Source organism: Rattus norvegicus, chromosome 5 (genome assembly GCF_036323735.1).
Source record: "Rattus norvegicus strain BN/NHsdMcwi chromosome 5, GRCr8, whole genome shotgun sequence".
Lineage (NCBI taxonomy): Eukaryota > Metazoa > Chordata > Mammalia > Rodentia > Muridae > Rattus > Rattus norvegicus.
Window position 1 is genome coordinate 61,764,404 of NC_086023.1, and position 17,313 is coordinate 61,781,716.

At 47.1% G+C, this 17,313-nt stretch overlaps 1 protein-coding gene across 1 annotated transcript; it reads right to left on the reverse strand.

The window, feature by feature from the left end:
- Window positions 1–12,007: 12,007 nt before the first annotated feature.
- Window positions 12,008–13,112, reverse strand: Ccl21 (C-C motif chemokine ligand 21). The gene is made up of 4 exons (NM_001008513.1): window positions 12,998–13,112; window positions 12,789–12,909; window positions 12,516–12,692; window positions 12,008–12,432 (listed from the first exon to the last, which is right to left on the reverse strand). Exons 1-4 carry the CDS (start codon window positions 13,062–13,064, stop codon window positions 12,396–12,398), a joined length of 402 nt encoding a protein of 133 aa, NP_001008513.1. The 5' UTR covers window positions 13,065–13,112; the 3' UTR covers window positions 12,008–12,395.
- Window positions 13,113–17,313: the final 4,201 nt, after the last annotated feature.

Sequence of the window (17,313 nt, forward strand, 5' to 3'; positions counted from 1 at the left end):
TCTTTCACCCAAGAGAGACCAGAGGCAGGGTAAGTTGATAAACCTATAGCAAGAACGTCATCAGTTATGGCCACATAGTGGAACTTCAAAAGGACCAAAGTAGGTTTTCATAGGAAGTTAGGGTTCCTGGTAAGGAAGCAGAGGCTCTGTGCTCCTTCTCACATACCTGTGAAGGTCTCTTTCAAGACCCTCTCTGTAGCCCTTTATGGTGGTTTGAATAGGAATGACCCTCATAGGCTCATGTATTTGAATGCTTAGTCAACAGGGAGTGGCACTACTTGAGAAGGATCGGGAGGTGTGGTCTTGTTGGAAACAAGTGTGTCACTGGGAGTAGGCTTTGAGGCTTCACAAGCCCAAGCCAGGCCTGATGCCGCAGTTTCTCTCTGCTTATATAGATCAGGATAGAGCTCCCAACTTCTGTTCTAGTGCCTGCCTGCCCACGGCCATGCTCCCCACCTTGATGATTATGGATCAAACCTCTGAAACTTTAATCAATCACCCAGTTAAATGCTTCCTTTTGTAAGAGTTGCCTTGGTCATGGTGTCCCTTCACAGCCTTAGAACAGTAACTAAGACATCTTTGTAATATCCTTTATCATGAACAGTAAGTGTGTTTTCCTAAGTTTTATGAATTGTTCTAGCAAATTAATTCAGCCATATGAGAGGCAGGATGGAAAGACAGAGAAAACTAAGGGGATGTAAAGCAGGGAAATGAGCCCTTTACCCCACAATCTAGCTTGCCTGTCCTGCTGGCTGAATGAAGAAACTTCAGCATAACCGCTAAAGCAAAGAGGTAGTGTTGCCCTAATGAGGGCCCGAGAGAGGGGCTCAAAGCAACAAATGAACTTGCTCAGAATGCTTGTAACCCTGAGTTCTAATATCAGTATTATTCTCTCACCCCTCCCCCAAGTACAACATCGAAACACATCTGATAGAATCACCTGACATTTGCATTAACACAGGGAAGTTCTTCAAGAGAATAAATATGCACATACAATTGACTTAAATTTTAAGCTTTGCTTAATTTTGAACACTGTTGTAAATTACATCTCTTTTAAGAATGTGATTTAGGACCACACAGGATCACATTGGAACACACACACACACACACACACACACACACACACACAGCATGCACACACATATGCTCAGGCACACACGTATTGGAGAGACGCCTAAGAGTGACACCACGTGGGTCCCTTGGGATGTGTTCTGTCCTTTTCTATTATTACTCTGATGATAAGAGAAACAGGAAGCTTGTCATGAAAATGAGTAACTCCTGCTTCATGTCTCCACAACTAATTCTGTCTTGGCCAGAAGGCAGAAATGTCCTTAGTTCTGTCGTGAGTTCTGTCTTAGCCAGGGGCCTATATGACAGAAAGGTTTAGGTGTTGTTTTGTGCTATGGTTTCTTATTATTCTTCTTTTCCTTTTACATAGTAATCTAATGGGTATAGGCTCCTGGATTCTGTTCATGATCAGAGCTGTCATTGGCTTTGAAGCTGTCTCCAAAACTCCAGTGCAGTCACGAGGATGCAGAGGCATACGGTCATCAACCATCAGTCCAGGTAGACCAGCTGGACCAACCAACTCGCTTTCCTATGCCTCAACTTAGTAGAGTCTTATTAACCTTTAGACAAAGGCCCTCCGTGGTGACCCTCCAGCTGCATGGGAGTGCCACTTGTTTTCCTCCCCCAAGCCCTTCTCCTCCCTTCTAAAAACTCACCATTTGTTTCCCATGGAATCTCTTCTCCAGTTCTTGAGACAAAGGAAGGATCTAGGTGCTTCAGTGGCTAGTGATCGCCAGGGACTCTAGTCTCCAGAGTCATGCTCAACCTAGGCGAGAAAGCTCTTATCACATGCAAGGAACCCATGCCTTTTCCATTTTGGTCCTTTGCCTAAGTACTTAATAACCTCCAATTTTGCTAAGCTCCAATTTTGCATCACTTGGTCATCTTGGAATTCCTTGCAGTACACTCAAACATCAGTTTTGCCTGAGTGGAGGCCCCCGTGGGGAAGGGAACTCTTCAGTCCAGGAGGGGCTTATGTTGAGCTGTGGCCTCCTGCCGCCCCTGACATCACCACCTGTGGCCTCTTAGTTGAAGGCACCATTGTCCCAACAGCCATAGGGCTCAGTCCCCAAATGTTGCTACCAGGTTCAGATGCTTGTCACAGGCTTGGGTTGTGGCTTGTGCTTCTGACCAATGGTCTATATATGCAGGGGTTCCCATGACCCTTTAGCACTGACACTAACAATCTGGGGTGGGAAGAGTCTCCATTTTGGTAATCAGAGGTCACCCAAGCCCTGAGTAGTGAGTGGAGAGTGGGAAGTGTTTGACTTTCCTATCCTTATAGCACACCACCCATTTTCCGTCGGAATCTCCAGGGATACTGTAAACTTTACAGAAGAGACTGTAGAAAGTAGATCCCCAGAATGGGTCCCAATCCTGGGATTGGTTGCTTGTACATATCAGTATGTAGATAATTTTTCTGTGTGGGGAGAGGAGACCCAGGAAATGGGGAGGATATACAAGTGTCGCAGTCCCTTAGAACATCACCAGTGACACACAGGACTTGACACCAGGATCTCTGTTTGAAACCATCCCTTCTCCCCGGTCTGGTCCTTGCACTCTCTCTGGAAGGACCAGGAGACACAGACAGAGCATAGTGGATTGGCAGAGGTGCCAAGTAGAGTAGACGCCCCATGGGGAGCAGGCAGTGGGCAGAGACCATTGCTCCTATCTATGTTGTAGGCAGGTCTTACGCTATTTTCTTTTTTCTTTTTCTTTTTTTTTCCTTTTCTTTTTTTTTTTTTTGGAGCTGGGGACCAAACCCAGGGCCTTGCGCTTGCTAGGCAAGCACTCTACCGCTGAGCTAAATCCGCAACCCCACTTTCTTTTAAATTCTTCTTCTTCTTGTTCTTCTTGTTCTTCTTGTTCTTCTTGTTCTTCTTGTTCTTGTTCTTCTTGTTCTTCTTGTTCTTGTTCTTCTTGTTCTTCTTGTTCTTGTTCTTCTTCTTCTTCTTGTTCTTCTTCTTCTTCTTCTTCTTCTTCTTCTTCTTCTTCTTCTTCTTCTTCTTCTTCTTCTTCTTCTTCTTCCTCCTCCTCCTCCCCCTCTTCCTCCCCCTCCTCCTCCTCTTCCTCCTCTTCTTCTTCTTCTAAAGATTTATTTATTATATATAAGTACACTGTAGTTGTCTTCAGAAACCAGAAGAGGGCATCAGATCGCATTACAGATGATTGTGAGCCACCATGTTGTTGCTGGGATTTGAACTCAGGACCTCTGGAAGAGCAGTCAGTGCTCTTAACCGCTGAGCCACCTCTCCAGCCCCCTTATGCTATTTTCTAAGGCCTCTGTAATAAACCAGCCTTCCTAAGAGACTTGGTCCTATCCTTGTGACTGAAAGACCTGATTTACCAGAAAGCCTCTTACCACCTTTCTCAAAAGATTTAGGGTTTCTAGAGCCTGGTTTGGACTGATAATCTTATAGTCATCTCGGGATGTCACCTCTCTTCCCAGGGACAGAAATATGACTTCGTCTAGTTCTTCTCACTGACACTTAATGTCCTGCTATCTTGGTCCTTGGTTTCATGGACTTCTGCCTCTGAAAGGAGGAGCAGCCTGCATGGGGCTGGAGGAGTGGCTTCCTGGTTAAGAGTGATGCTACTGTTGCAGAGGACCTGGGTTTGGTTCCCTGTACCCACATGGGGAGGCCACAACCACCCGTAACCTAAGCTCTGGCCTCTGAAGCACCTGCACACACACACACACACACACACACACACACACACTCACACTCACACACATACACTCACACACACTCACACTCACACACACTCACACTCACACACACTCACACACACTCATACACACTCACACCCACACACACTCACACTCACACACTCACACACTCACACTCTCTCACACACACACACTCACACACTCACACTCACATACACTCATACACACTCACACTCACACACACTCACACTCACACACTCACACACACTCTCACACTCTCACACACTCACACTCACACACACTCACACTCACACACTCACACTCACACACACTCTCACACTCACACACTCACACTCACACACACTCACACACACTCTCACACACTCACACTCACACACACATACTCTCACACACACACTCACACACTCACACTCACACACACACACTCTCTCTCTCTCTCTCTCTCTCACACACACACACACACACACACACACACACACACTCTTACATAAAAACAAACAAGCAAAAAGCAAAGCACAGCCCAAACAAATCAAGTCAAGCCAAACAGCTCTTTGCCCCAGGGCCTTGGTAGGAAACTCAGACTGTCGTTCCCCAGTGACAATGTGACCTGAGGGTGTTGTCTATACCACAGCACCACCCCTAGCTGGATGTGTACACAACACTCACGTGTAAGAGAACAGACCTTAGACGATGTTTCAGAAGTCAAGGGGGAAGCACAGGAAGGTGGCTTAGCCTTTAGCCTGTTAGGTTTTCCGTCTTTCTCTGACCACAAGCTTCATGGAGACATTCTCTAGAGTTGAAAAAGAGGGAGAACAGGAATGGTCTTCATTTTCAGACGGGCCTCTAAGATATACCAGCGCCAGAAGGAAATGGCGGCCTCCAGGATGATGAAGACGTGGAATCCTTTCAAACGGGCACATTTTTCAGGCAGTTCCTTTGGTGTCTACTTTGTCTAGCAGAGAAGCTACGCTAGTTTATGTGCAATGGCTGCCTGCCCTCACCTGTAAAAGGTGCAGCCATAGTGCCTCCTTACGAAGCCTTTTTGAGTATGCCTTTGCCGCCTGCGGAGGTCCTAGTCACACAATAGTATAGTGCAAAGCCCATGTGGACTTTTATTACTCCATTACCATCTATCTTGAGTGCCTGTTGGGAATGATCCCAAGAATCGGCAGGGAAGAGCGCAACAATGGAGAACCAGTACACAGGGATTTGTATCACATTCACACAGAGAGTAATATCGAGTCCTCCTCTATGCCTGGCTGTCCCCAGCACTGGGGAACAAAGCAGAAACCTTCCTGTTGTTGCAGAGTTTCTAGTCCAGTGAAGGAGACAGACAAAAAGATCTATAGTCAGATGGCAACAACTGCCACGAAGAAAAATAGAGAAGTCAAGAGTGGGTGACTGGAGGGATGGCCCAGCAGTTAAGAGCCCAACACACACGTCAGGTGGCTTACAACTAACTGCCTCTAACTTCAGCTCCAGGGGATCTGACTCCCCCTGCTGGCTTCCCTAGGTAACTTCACATGCATGCACATACACATACATACATGCAAAGAATATTTTTAAAAAGAAGGCAAGAGGCTAGGTGTGGTGGTACATGACTTTAATCCGAGCAGGAAGAGCCAGGGTTACCTAGTTCCAGGGCAGCCAGGGCTGCATGGTGGGACCCTGCCCCTCCCATACCACACCCCCAAATGGCAAAAGTGGTAGGAGTACTGGGTCTGTGTTATTTTAAATCAGGCAGTTAAAGGAGCCTTTAATGATATAACACCAGAGTTGACATGAAGAAACAAAGAGAGAGCCACACAGAGATTTGGGAAAAGCATTCTTGGTAGAGAAAATGAGATTCAAAGGCCATGAAGGAAGAGCGTGAGGATGAGCCTAGAGGCCAAAAGAGCAGAGCATAGGGGACAGACAATAAAGGGTGACACTGCACGGCTGTCAGCCATCGAAGGTTTCTACCTCACTGAGTGACTCGAGGAGTCATCGGCGGGACGAGCAGAATTCTGACATGGTCTGACTTAATGTTTAAAAGATTCCACATAGCTGTTAAACGTAGACTAAGCCAAAGTAGTGTGAGTTGTGACCGGAGGCTATTGCAATAATTCAGGGGACACAGGTGGTGTTGGGAGCCTCTGAGACGAGCTCAGATCTGGAAAGAATGTAGAACCAGCAGACTGGGGTTCAGCAGAGGATGTGAGAGAAAGCAGAGGCAAGAAGAAACCAGCGGACGGGATAGTTATCAAGATGTGGACGACTGCAAAGAAGTGGGTCTGTGGGGGACCAGGAGCTGGGTTCCGATTGGTTACATTGAAGCTGCACATTGGATACTTACATGGAAATGTGAAGTAGTAGTTGGCGTGCTGTCTGGAGTTCAGGGGGAAGATGCTATCTGAAGACACATATTTGGAAGCATACCCGTGGTATTTAAGGCCTGAAGACAATGAGATCACCGAGGGAGGGAGCGTAGGTAGAGGAGGTCCCAAGTTCCAAGTCTCGAGGCTTGCCAGCATTAAAAGACCAGGGGTGGGGGAAGCTGGTGAGATGATTCAGTTGGGAAAGTGCTTGCTGTACAAGCATGAAGACATATGTTTGCACCCCCAGCGCCCACACAAAAACCAGGTAGGGTAGTACAGTGCTGTGGTCCCAGCCTTGGGAGGGCAGAGGCAGGTGAATGCTTTGAGTTTGCTGGCCAGCTTGTCTAGCTTAGCCAGTGAATTTCAGGGTTAGTGGGAGCCCCTGTTTCAGAAAATAAGATGGTAACTTAGGGGTTACGAGTGTTCGCTGCTGTTGTAGATGACTGGAGTTCAGTTCTCAGCACTCATATTAGTGGGCTCACAACTGTCCGCACCTCCAGATCTAGGGTATGTGACACCTCTTCTAGTGCCCCCCCCCCCTCTCTCTCTCACACACACACACACACACACACACACAATTTTAAAGTAATATAAGGTGGCGAGTGACTGAAGAAGATACCCAGTATTGAGACACACATGTGCCAATGCACGGGTACAGTTGGAGAGGAGAGGAGTAGTCAGAGAAGGAGAGGGTAAGTGGGGGTTGAAGGAAACTGCCCACTGTTATGTCAGAGAGGGAAAAGACACAGGCGCTGTGACGGTTCATCTTGACTGGATGTGGAATCTACTTTGAGATAAGCCTCTGTGTATACCTAGGAGGGATTTTCTTGGTTAGATTTATAAAACGGAAAAGACCCACTCTAGTGGGCAGGACAGCTTCCTTCGTTGGTGGGTCAGGTCCGAGGAGCATCCTGGGAAAAGCTTTTGTTACATGCGCACCCGGCTGCAAGGAGTCCATCTGTCTCGATATTTTCCCGCGTCCAGAGAACTCAGCGTCTTCAGCCTTCCTCCAATATGGCAGACTCTAGGAATTCCCCAGCCTTTCACTGCCCAGCAGAGGCCGCAGAAACGCCCAACCTGGTCAACTGAGCAGTCGGCTGGTTCTCAGTCTCTCCAGTGTGAAGACAGCATTGTTGCCCCCCCTCCCCCATGAGCTTATGCAAGCCGATCTAATGATTCCTCTTCTAATATGTATTAGCTGGTTTCAGTCATCCATACCCAGCCATTGGTTTAGAATTCATTTAGAGTAGGGATGAGGACTGGGAGGTAGGGGTGGGATGGAGGCCTGCAGATCACAGAGGTAAGCTTGACTATATTTGTGGAGTCCGTGGACTGACTCACTCAGTTCAGCCTCGACTAAGCCAAGTTGCCTTTGTGAGGCTCAGGATGAATCCTGGGAAAATTGCCCCAGGTTAGGATACCCCAGCTGGGTTTAGCTCAGCTCGGCTTCCTACTCACCAAGGAACCTGCGTTGTCTTCATGCCTCCTAGTCTGACCAAATCCTTGTACCACAGCAGGGAGAATTGGAGGAGGGGGCCTTTGCATTGGGGATAAGGAACTCTCCACTCTTAACTTGAGTCGGGGAAGTCAATAAAGTTTGTTGTGGAACTAAGGATGCAAGGGGGTGAACGGGAGAGGACCCTGGCTGAATGTTTGAGTGAGTGCGTGTCCTGGAGTTGTGACAGTGTGTGCTGTTAGCGTGTGCGTGGGTTGGTTTAAGTGTTGTGGTGGCTGATGTAACCAGTGTCTATGCCCAGGCCTGCAGGGGGCGCGCCGAGCCTGGAAAGTATGGCTTTACACTCCTAGGTCCAGGCAGATCAGCTCTGAGGCTGCGCGGGCGTTAGCATCTCGAATCGCCAAGTCTCCAACGTCTGTCGCTTCCCAGCTTCTCGCCAAGGGCTCGCCGAATGCCGGGGAATGGGTGAGGGTGAGGCAGGGGATGGGACTCGCATTCTATCGTGGGCTCCTATCCTAGTACCAGATCACCCATCCAGGCCTTCGAGGTCTACGTGTAATTCAACTAGGCGGGAGGATGGCAGTGAATAGAAGGCGTTTACCTCCACGGTCCCCACCCAAACACCCCTGATGTACCGGAATCCATGGCACCAAATTTTGACGACACGAAATAAATGTTTGACTTAAAGGCTGAAGGACGTTCACATCGCCTCCAGCGTCCTAAATTACTTAGCAGCCGAACCCACTCTGAGCAAAGGTTTTTTTTCTCCAGTGGTTTCCCGAGAGACTAAATGTCTGATGAAAAGCTTGAATTCGACGAGCGGAAAAGAAATTTGTTCTAGTCTTAAGTGGAACAGATAGATGACAAATATCTTTTCTAACACGATACACGTCAAATATAACAAATTAGTTCCACAAAGAGAAGCGCGCAAGCCGGGGCTGTTTGGTCTTTAGCCGACTAGGACCGCGGCGATGATGCTGCCCCCTGGTGGCGGAGCCAATGGAGTGTCTCCGTGGCAGAGTGTCCAGACAGAAACCGATCACTGTGTGATTTTGAACCAGAGTTTCAAAAGAGGTGTGGCTGCTTAGTCTCTTAATATTGAATTTGAGTTTCGTTATTACGCTATTATCACATCCAATGTATCTAAGCAAATATTCACAGTATCAACAGAGTTCTGGGGCGTTTCAGTTTGCCAGTAGTTCCTAGTACCCACGTAACAAAGATGGGCACCTCATGTGTATCTGTGACCCCAGTTCTAAGGGAGAGAGAGGGAGACAGGAAACACACTAAATAAGTATAAACAAACAAACCAGCAAACCAACAAATAAGGTACTTTAGTACTTCAGAGTTAAAAAGAAAACACAAGATTCCAAAGAGTACAGTGTTTTCATGCTGAGAGGACAATTCTGTAAAGCTTAGAGAATATTTAGCAATTGCTTTTCCCTTTTACGTTTTCTGTTGCCCATTGGCACAATATTCAGCAAAGTAAATACTGTCGTTGTATATAGGAAGAAGCCATGAGAAATCCTTCGGATTTATAATTTCCTTTCACGGTTTGTGAATACATCTTTACTGAAGTGTTTCCTTTTCTAACCAATAGTTTAGTGTTGCCTGTAAATGTAACTTTTAATCTCCCGGTAATAACTGTCCTCTCTGAGGCTTACTGCTTCCCTCTGCTAACCTAGGCCTAGTCCTGGAAGCACCTAGTATCTATACAGTCTAGTCTATGCCTGAAAGACTTTTAGCCTCTGAGACTTACTGCTGAATAAGCTCTCCCTTTCTTAGTTCTGTCTGAACTCTGGCTGGCTGGTTCAGTGCAGCTGTTCTGGTTCAAACTCCTCTCCAAGCTGACTGGTTCAATCTGGCTTCCCTCTCAGTCTCTCCTGAATTACTCTGCTTGGCCTCAAACTAACTCTAGTAACCTGTTCTAATCTTCTGACTCTTTCTTTTTAAAGATTTATTTATTTTATACTATAGCTGTCTTCAGACACACCAGAAGAGGGCATCGGATCCCATTACAGATGGTTGTGAGCCACTATGTGGTTGCTGGGAATTGAACTCAGGACCTCTGGAAGAGCAGTCAGTGATCTTAACCACTGAGCCATCTCTCCAGCCCCAAATTTAAAACTTAGGTAAAAGAAAAACAAAAGCCAGAAGTGGGGCTGCAAGAGTATTGCACTAGAGCACTTGGCTAGCGTGTCTGAGGTCCTCGTTCAATCCCCAAACAGACTAAAAAGACAAAGAAAAGGGGAAACTGAGTGACAGAGGAGGGGTAAGGAGTATGCACTCGTCACTCCATGTTCCTCAGTGAGCGGATGTCTGCACAATCCTAGTAAGGCAAACAGAGCATGGTGTGATACAGGGATTGTGGGCATTGCATGCAGAAGGCAGTGGAGTGGCAGAAATTGGTGAGGGAGCTAAATCTTCACTTTTTATAGCAAGAAGTCTATTGATGACACTCAGCAAACATCGACCAATAGTAGCACCTATTTGGACATGTGAAGCAGACTCCTAGAAGAAATGTCTGAAGAGTTAAAAGTTGTGGGGGAATGACACTGTTAGAACAAGATCCTGGCACTTTCTTGTAAGAAAAAAAACATTAAAAACATTTTTTAAAGCTACGAGTATGAGAGTATGTTTGTGTGATTGAAAAAAATATTTTATGAGAATAAGGGAGAACCGGATAAAATTGTGGAAGAAATAGAGAAGTGGCCCCTCGCTCCCTGAAGAAAAAAGGACAGAGGGTTGCATGTTAACTGAGAGCAGAGCTTGAGGCAAGCACCAGTCACATAGCCATGGCGAATCATCAGTGAGCGTCTCTTTTCTTCTCCTTTCTTTCTTTGTTACTGGATATTAAGTCCAGAGCCTCTCACATTCTAAACAAGTGTTCTACAACTCAGCTATACTGCCAGCCACGTTTTCTACTTAAAAGAATTCTTTGAAAAAGTTGGGCAGTGTTCCTAGGCTAACCTTGAAGTTATCTTTCAGTCAGGCAGACTTAACTGTGCATCATCCTCCTGTCTCAGCTTCCCTGGATTACAGTCCTGGACCAACAGGCCTGGCCAGGTGTTGCCTCTGCCTAATTCTCCTTTCCCTTAAGAGCGGACATGAGTTTGGGCAGTGCTGAGAGTAAAGGGTTCTAGATACGAAAGGCTCCTTTACCTTTTGTAAATGTCTGACTCTAAATAAACCCGGGGAAGAGGGAGTAACCTCTTCAGATTGTGGAGGCTACTGTCTTGCAGGTCCAGCCACAGTGGACACTGGGCTCTAATTCCTGGCAACTAGGGAAGTGATAGGCAGATGGCTTCAGGGGTGTGGGGAGGCACTCAGGTCAAAGTGTCAGAATTCCCACATCTCAAACGTGGCATATATCTGAAGAGGCATAACTGTGGGGACCACAGCGGGCAGAGTGTTCCTTGGCTGTGTCCCCAAATGGCATGGCTGTGTGGTTTGATGGGTGCAGGTAGGAGGTCTCATCTGGGGTTCAGTGTTCTAGGAACTCTACACAGCCTTTGACTGAGGGATCGATTCCCTTACGAATAAGAATCTGATGCCAAGTTTTATGCTAGCATTCTGGTATAGGGGCTTGGGGTAGGAATCACACTAATTAAAGAGACATTTTGTAATGTACTTTAAAATGTATGGCATCTTATGATATGATGTGTACACCTGAGTTTGTAGGCTAAGGTCACCCCCGATTGCACAGACTAGTAGGGTCCCTTGTCCTCACCAGCCCCACGAGGAGTGAGGGGCTATGCAGATGCTTCGATGACTTTGTAAGTGGTAAGGGCTGAGTCACCTTGGGCTCTGTGGAAACTATGTGCTATAGCCACCATTAGCTCCCTGGGTCCCTGCCTTTCTCATCCATCCTCCAGGATCTGTTCCCTGCCTTCCCACATTGTCACAGCTCAGCAGAGGTTTTCTTTGCCCCTGCCTGGGGATAAGTGGGTCTCCTCTCTAAGAAGATATAGAGGGAAGCCTGGCTGGAATCTCCTCGAAGGGAAGATGGATTTACGTTTGAGTCTTGAGCTTTCAAAGACTAGAGGAGAGGGTTGAGGAGATGACTCAGGGGATAAGAGCACTTGCTGTGAAATCAAAAGGACCTGGGTTCAAATCCCCAAACACCCACATAAAAGCTAAGCATGGCTGCATGTTCCCGCAACCCTAGGATTACAGAGTATAGACAGGTGGATCCTAGCGGCTTGCTGGTTACCCAGCTTATCAAAATGTGAACCCCAGCTTCAAACGGAGGAATGTCTTAAAATAAAGTTGAGAGCTATAGAGGAAGACACCTGATGTCCTCTGGCCTCTTCATGTTCCCCCACAAATGTGAATATAACACACACAAGTACACACATATGCACACATGCACACACAAACAAACACAAACACACACATGCACAAACATACACCCCAATGATGGAGGAATTCGGGTTGAGGCTGGACCAGCTTTTTATTCAGTTAGGTATATATCATAGGTGCAAGGAAAAAGGAAGGGTGCCATGGAGAGCAAGTGCAGGTCTTGGGACCTGAGTGACCTCCTAGAGGGGACAGTCCTGCTGTCTCCTTCTTCCTTCCCTGGGAGACACTCTTTCTTCTGACTCCCTAGGTCTATCCCAGGGAAGGCCGCTCCGCCATAGAAGAAAGGGACGGCCATGCAGATGTGATGGTTGAAGCAGACAAGGGTGTGACAAGGCCAGCATGAGGTGACTGCTCTGGGGCCCCTGAGTCTTTCTGCTCTCTAGCTCCCTCTTTGCCTGTGAGTTGGACTGTGAAGCACTCAGGTTGAAGTTCACGGAGGACTTCCTGGACTCCAGGCATGTCACTGGGATACCCTCTTGGAGTCTGTCTGTTCAGTCCTGGGAGGGCGGAAGAGAAGTGTGAAAGGCAGGTGGAGGGAGACGCCTCTTTGCTCCCCTTCCCATCCCTTCAGCAGCCTCACCCCTTGCAGCCTTTGGAGCCCCTTCCTTTCTTCCCAGACTTAGAGGTTCCTCGATTCTTCCTGCAGTTTTGTTTCCCTGGGGCTGGAGGCTGGTCCAGACGTCGCATCAGCTTCTGCACCCAGGCTTCCTCAGGGTTTGCGCATAGCTCAGGCTGAGATTGCTTCCGGGGTGCGAACCTGAGGGTTGGAGGGTAGCAAGCTTTCTCAGTCTGGCCCACTTGACACCTTCCCAACTCAACCTCCAGCCTGTACCCACCCCTTTGGTGCACTCACAGGATTGCTGGGATGGGGCAACCTAGGCTCGGTTCTTGCTTCCTGTAGCCTCGGACAATGTTGTAGGGAATCTTCTTCTGGCTGTACCTAAGACAGCAGTCCTGACCCCCTCCGTCACTGCCTGCAAGGTAGGTGCACAGACCCAGCGGAGGCTTATAAGGTGTCTCTATGGCCCCCTTCCCCAACTAAAGCCTTTCCCTCCTTGGTACCTTGGGTCCACGGGACGCAGAGAACCAGGACCAAGCTAAGGAGGCTCAGAGCCAGCATCTGAGCCATGGCTGTGGTTGAGTTGAGGATGAGACCAGAGCTGTAGGTGAGATGGACAGCCGCAAGTCGGGGTCTGTGTGTGGGCTGCGACTGGCTTGCTGCCTATTTATGCAGTCTGAGACTTTCGCTTCCCTCGCTCCCCCTCCTTTTCCTGTGAGTTGGATCGGATGGCATTACTGTGAGCTTCTCTAGCATACAGTCAGCTCCTAGCTGTTTGTCTCTTTGTCTCTCCCTGGTCCTTCCAGCCCCTGTCCCCAAAGCACATTTGCTTCCTCCCTGTCCTTCAGGTCCCACACATCTCCTCTCTTTTCAGCAAGAAATCATCCAGTTAACAGTTAAGAATGCTCTATATGCCTTACAATAGGCCTTAGTTTAGATACACGATGTGCAAAGGCATCCTCTCTTTCTATGGGGTCCCTGATGGTAGTGCACAAAATTTAAAAGTTTTGTGGAGTCTAACTTTCCCCCTCTTCCTCTATTAGCTGCGATGTTATTACCACAACATCACACTGAGAAGATCATTAACAGATCCCAGCCCATGGAAGTTTCCTCTGCTTTTGTTTTGTTTTGTTTTGTTTTATGTGTATTTCTGTGGGGCTATGGTGGAAAGTGAGGGTGCAGGGAACTGAACTCAGGTCCTCTGTAAGAGCAGCACCTTTTCTTAAGTGCTGAGTTATCCTTCCATCCCCTCCCCTGTTTTATTTATTGTTATTTCTTCTAGCTTTTGAGATTATAACATAATTGCACAACTGCCCCCTTCCTAGTCCTCCCGAGGGATTCTAATAGATATTGTACTGAGTCTGAGGACCACTTATGCTGTTGTTGCTATCTTTGTAAAATTCAAAAAATTCAATCCATGAATAAGGATAGCTTTTTATTGACTCAGGTCTGCTTTAATTAGACTGTTTTGTATTTTTTCAAAGTGTAAGTCTTATACCTACTGGATTAAGTTTATCTGTAAGTATTCTGTTTGACGCTGCTATAGATGTAATTGTTTTCTTGATTTCCTCTTGGAATTTTGTTGTTTCTTGTTATTACTTTTTTGAGACATGATCTCTCTCTGTAGCCCTGGCTGTTCTGGGATTCACTTTGTAGACCAGGCTGGCCTTGAACTCACAGAGATCCACCTGCCTCTACCTCTGAGTGCTGGGATTATTAATTGCTACTGCATAAATGTCCAACTGATTTTTTTGTGTTTTGTTTTTGTGTATTTTCAAGCTTTGCTAAATTAATGTATTAAACGTGTGTGTGTGTGTGTGTGTGTGTGTGTGTGTTAGTTCTCTCTCTCTCTCTCTCTCTCTCTCTCTCTCTCTCTCTCTCTCTCTGTCTCCGATAGCTTGTATTATTGGGTAAGCATGGGCATCTTGCATATTCCTGATCCGAAGAGAGTTCAGACTTTCCTTATTGACAGATACTTGTGGAATTCTCATAATCCTTTATTATGTTGGGGATGTTTCTTTCCATTTTCAGTTAATGGAGTGTTATTTTCTACTCCTGAAAGGACACTGGATTCATCTTTTTTTATCATCTTTTTTTAGTGGTAAGATCATATGGCTTCCCCTTCATGTTAATGTGACCTTTTATTTTGAACCATTGTTGTAACCTGAGAGCAAGTCCCACTTGGTCATAGTCTATAATACTTTACCGTGCTGCTGGATTTGTTTTTAAAGTGTTTTGTGGAGGACTTTTGTGTTTTCGCTCACAAGGGATGGGGGTTGGTCTGTTGTTTTCCTGTAGCCTCTGGATCAGGTAATGCTGACCTTGGAGAATGTGTTAGGGACTGCCAGCTCTTCAGATTTTCCAAAACTTTGAGAACAGTTGATGTTAAAAGTGTTGTAAATGTTCAAAGGATTCACACTTGCTGTTGGACCTGGTATTTTCTTAGTTTTGATATTTTACAATTATTATTCCTTATTCAATATTCTTACTTTGTGTGAATCCATGCAGAAGGGATAGCTCTTCTCTAGTTGGTTTTGGTAGTTTTTGTGAGTTTATCCATTTTACCTAGGTTGGAACAGAGTCTTACATAGCACCCTCTTTTTTTTTTTGTTTGTTTTTTGTTTTTGTTTTTGTCTTTCTTTTGAGACAGGGTTTCTCTGTGCACCCCTGGCTGTCCTAGAACTTGCTCTGTAGAGCAGGCTGCCTGGAACTCAGAGACCCACCTCTCTCTGCCTCCCAAGTGCTGGGATTAAAAGCAAGCACCAACACACCCAGCTTAGGGCTACTTTTTATTTACGTCAAATTATAGTGATGTCCCTACTTTCACTTCTGACTTCAATGATTTGATCTTTTAAATTAAAAAAATATTTTACTTCATGTGCATGGATGTTTTTTCCTACATGTATCTGTGCACATGTGTGCAGTGCTCTTGGGGGGATCAGAAGAGGGTGTCAGATCCCTCGGAACTCGAGTTACAGATGGTTGTAAGTTGCCATGTGGGTTTTTTTTTAAAGATTTATTCATTTATTATATATAAGTACGCTGTAGCTGTTCAGGCACAATAGAAGAGGGCATCAGATCTCATTACAGATGGTTGTAAGCCATCATGTGGTTGCTGGGATTTGAACTCAGGACCTTTGGAAGAGCAGTCAGTGCTTTTTTTTTTTTTAGATTCAATTGATAAGATATAATTGCCCACTTAAACATTCAAAGCCTGGTACCATCCATCCCTTAGGAACATTAATAACAACCTGTAAATACACAGAGCGGAATCTTAACGTCAGCCTCCATTGTCCTGCCATGGCTCCCCCCACCCCATCTCCCCAGTCAGTGCTCTTAACCACTGAGCCATCTCTCCAGCCCCCAACTGTGTGGGTTTTGATAATTGAGACTGGATCCTGTGGAAGAACAGACAGAGCTTTAAATCACTGAGCTGTCTCCTAGCCCTTGACATTTGTTAATTTATATATATGTATATATATGTGTGTGTGTGTATATACATATATACATATATAAAAATATAACAAGATCCGCCAACCTCTGCCTTCTAATTATCTTTATTTTCCTTTATTGTCTTTTGATTCTTTCTTTTCTTTTTTTTAAAGATTTATTTATTTATTATATATAAGTACACTGTAGCTGTCTTCAGACACACCAGAAGAGGGCATCGGATCTCTTTACAGATGGTTGTGAGCCACCATGTGGTTGCTGGGAATTGAACTCATGACCTCTGGAAGAGCAGTCGGATGCTCTTAACCTCTGAGCCATCTCTCCAGCCCTTGTCTTTTGATTCTTTATGTATTTCTGCTTTCGCCTGTGTCATTTCCTTCTGTGTACGGATTCTTTAGTTTGCTCCTCTTCTTTTGTCCTCTTAAGGACCTTGCAGTCTGTCCTGACAGCTCAGACAGACCACTCTGTCCCATCCTTACGTCCTCACGCCCTCCCGTCCTCCCGTCCTCCCGTCCTCCCGTCCTCCCGTCCTCCCGTCCTCCCGTCCTCCCGTCCTCCCGTCCTCCCGTCCTCCCGTCCTCCCGTCCTCCCGTCCTCACATCCTGACATCCTGACGTCCTCACGTCCTCACGCCCTCTCGTCCTCCCGTCCTCCAGTCCTCACGCCCTCCCGTCCTCCCGTCCTCCCGTCCTCACGCCCTCCCGTCCTCCCGTCCTCCCGTCCTCCCGTCCTCCCGTCCTCCCGTCCTCCCGTCCTCCCATCCTCCCGTCCTCACGTCCTCCCGTCCTCACATCCTGACATCCTCACGTCCTCACGCCCTCACGCCCTCACGCCCTCCCGTCCTCCCGTCCTCACGCCCTCCCGTCCTCCCGTCCTCCCGTCCTCCCGTCCTCCCGTCCTCCCGTCCTCCTGTCCTTCCGTCCTCACGTCCTCCCGTCCTCACATCCTGACATCCTTACATCCTCACGCCCTCACGCCCTCCCGTCCTCCCGTCCTCCCGTCCTCCCGTCCTCCCGTCCTCCCGTCCTCCCGTCCTCCCGTCCTCACATCCTTTAGCTGCTATCTCACTGCAGAGCTTGGTCTCAGCCTCCTTTTGTGGTTCAGACTGGCCTTGAACTCAGATGGTCCTGATTCTGCCTCCTACATGGTACATTTAGGCTGTGAAGTGCTGCTTCGGCCTGTCCTCAGCAGTCTCATCCACTGCTTTCTAGACTTCCTATCCCCAAGGATGTATGGTTCCCAGGTTTCCTTCACGTCTTTGCCCAGGGTTCCCTTCAGCCATCTGAAGATAGTTAAATCACTGTAAACAATGTAAACTCTGGTGATGTGCCGGATGTCTGGGCCTTCTCAGTGATGGCTCTCTTCTCAG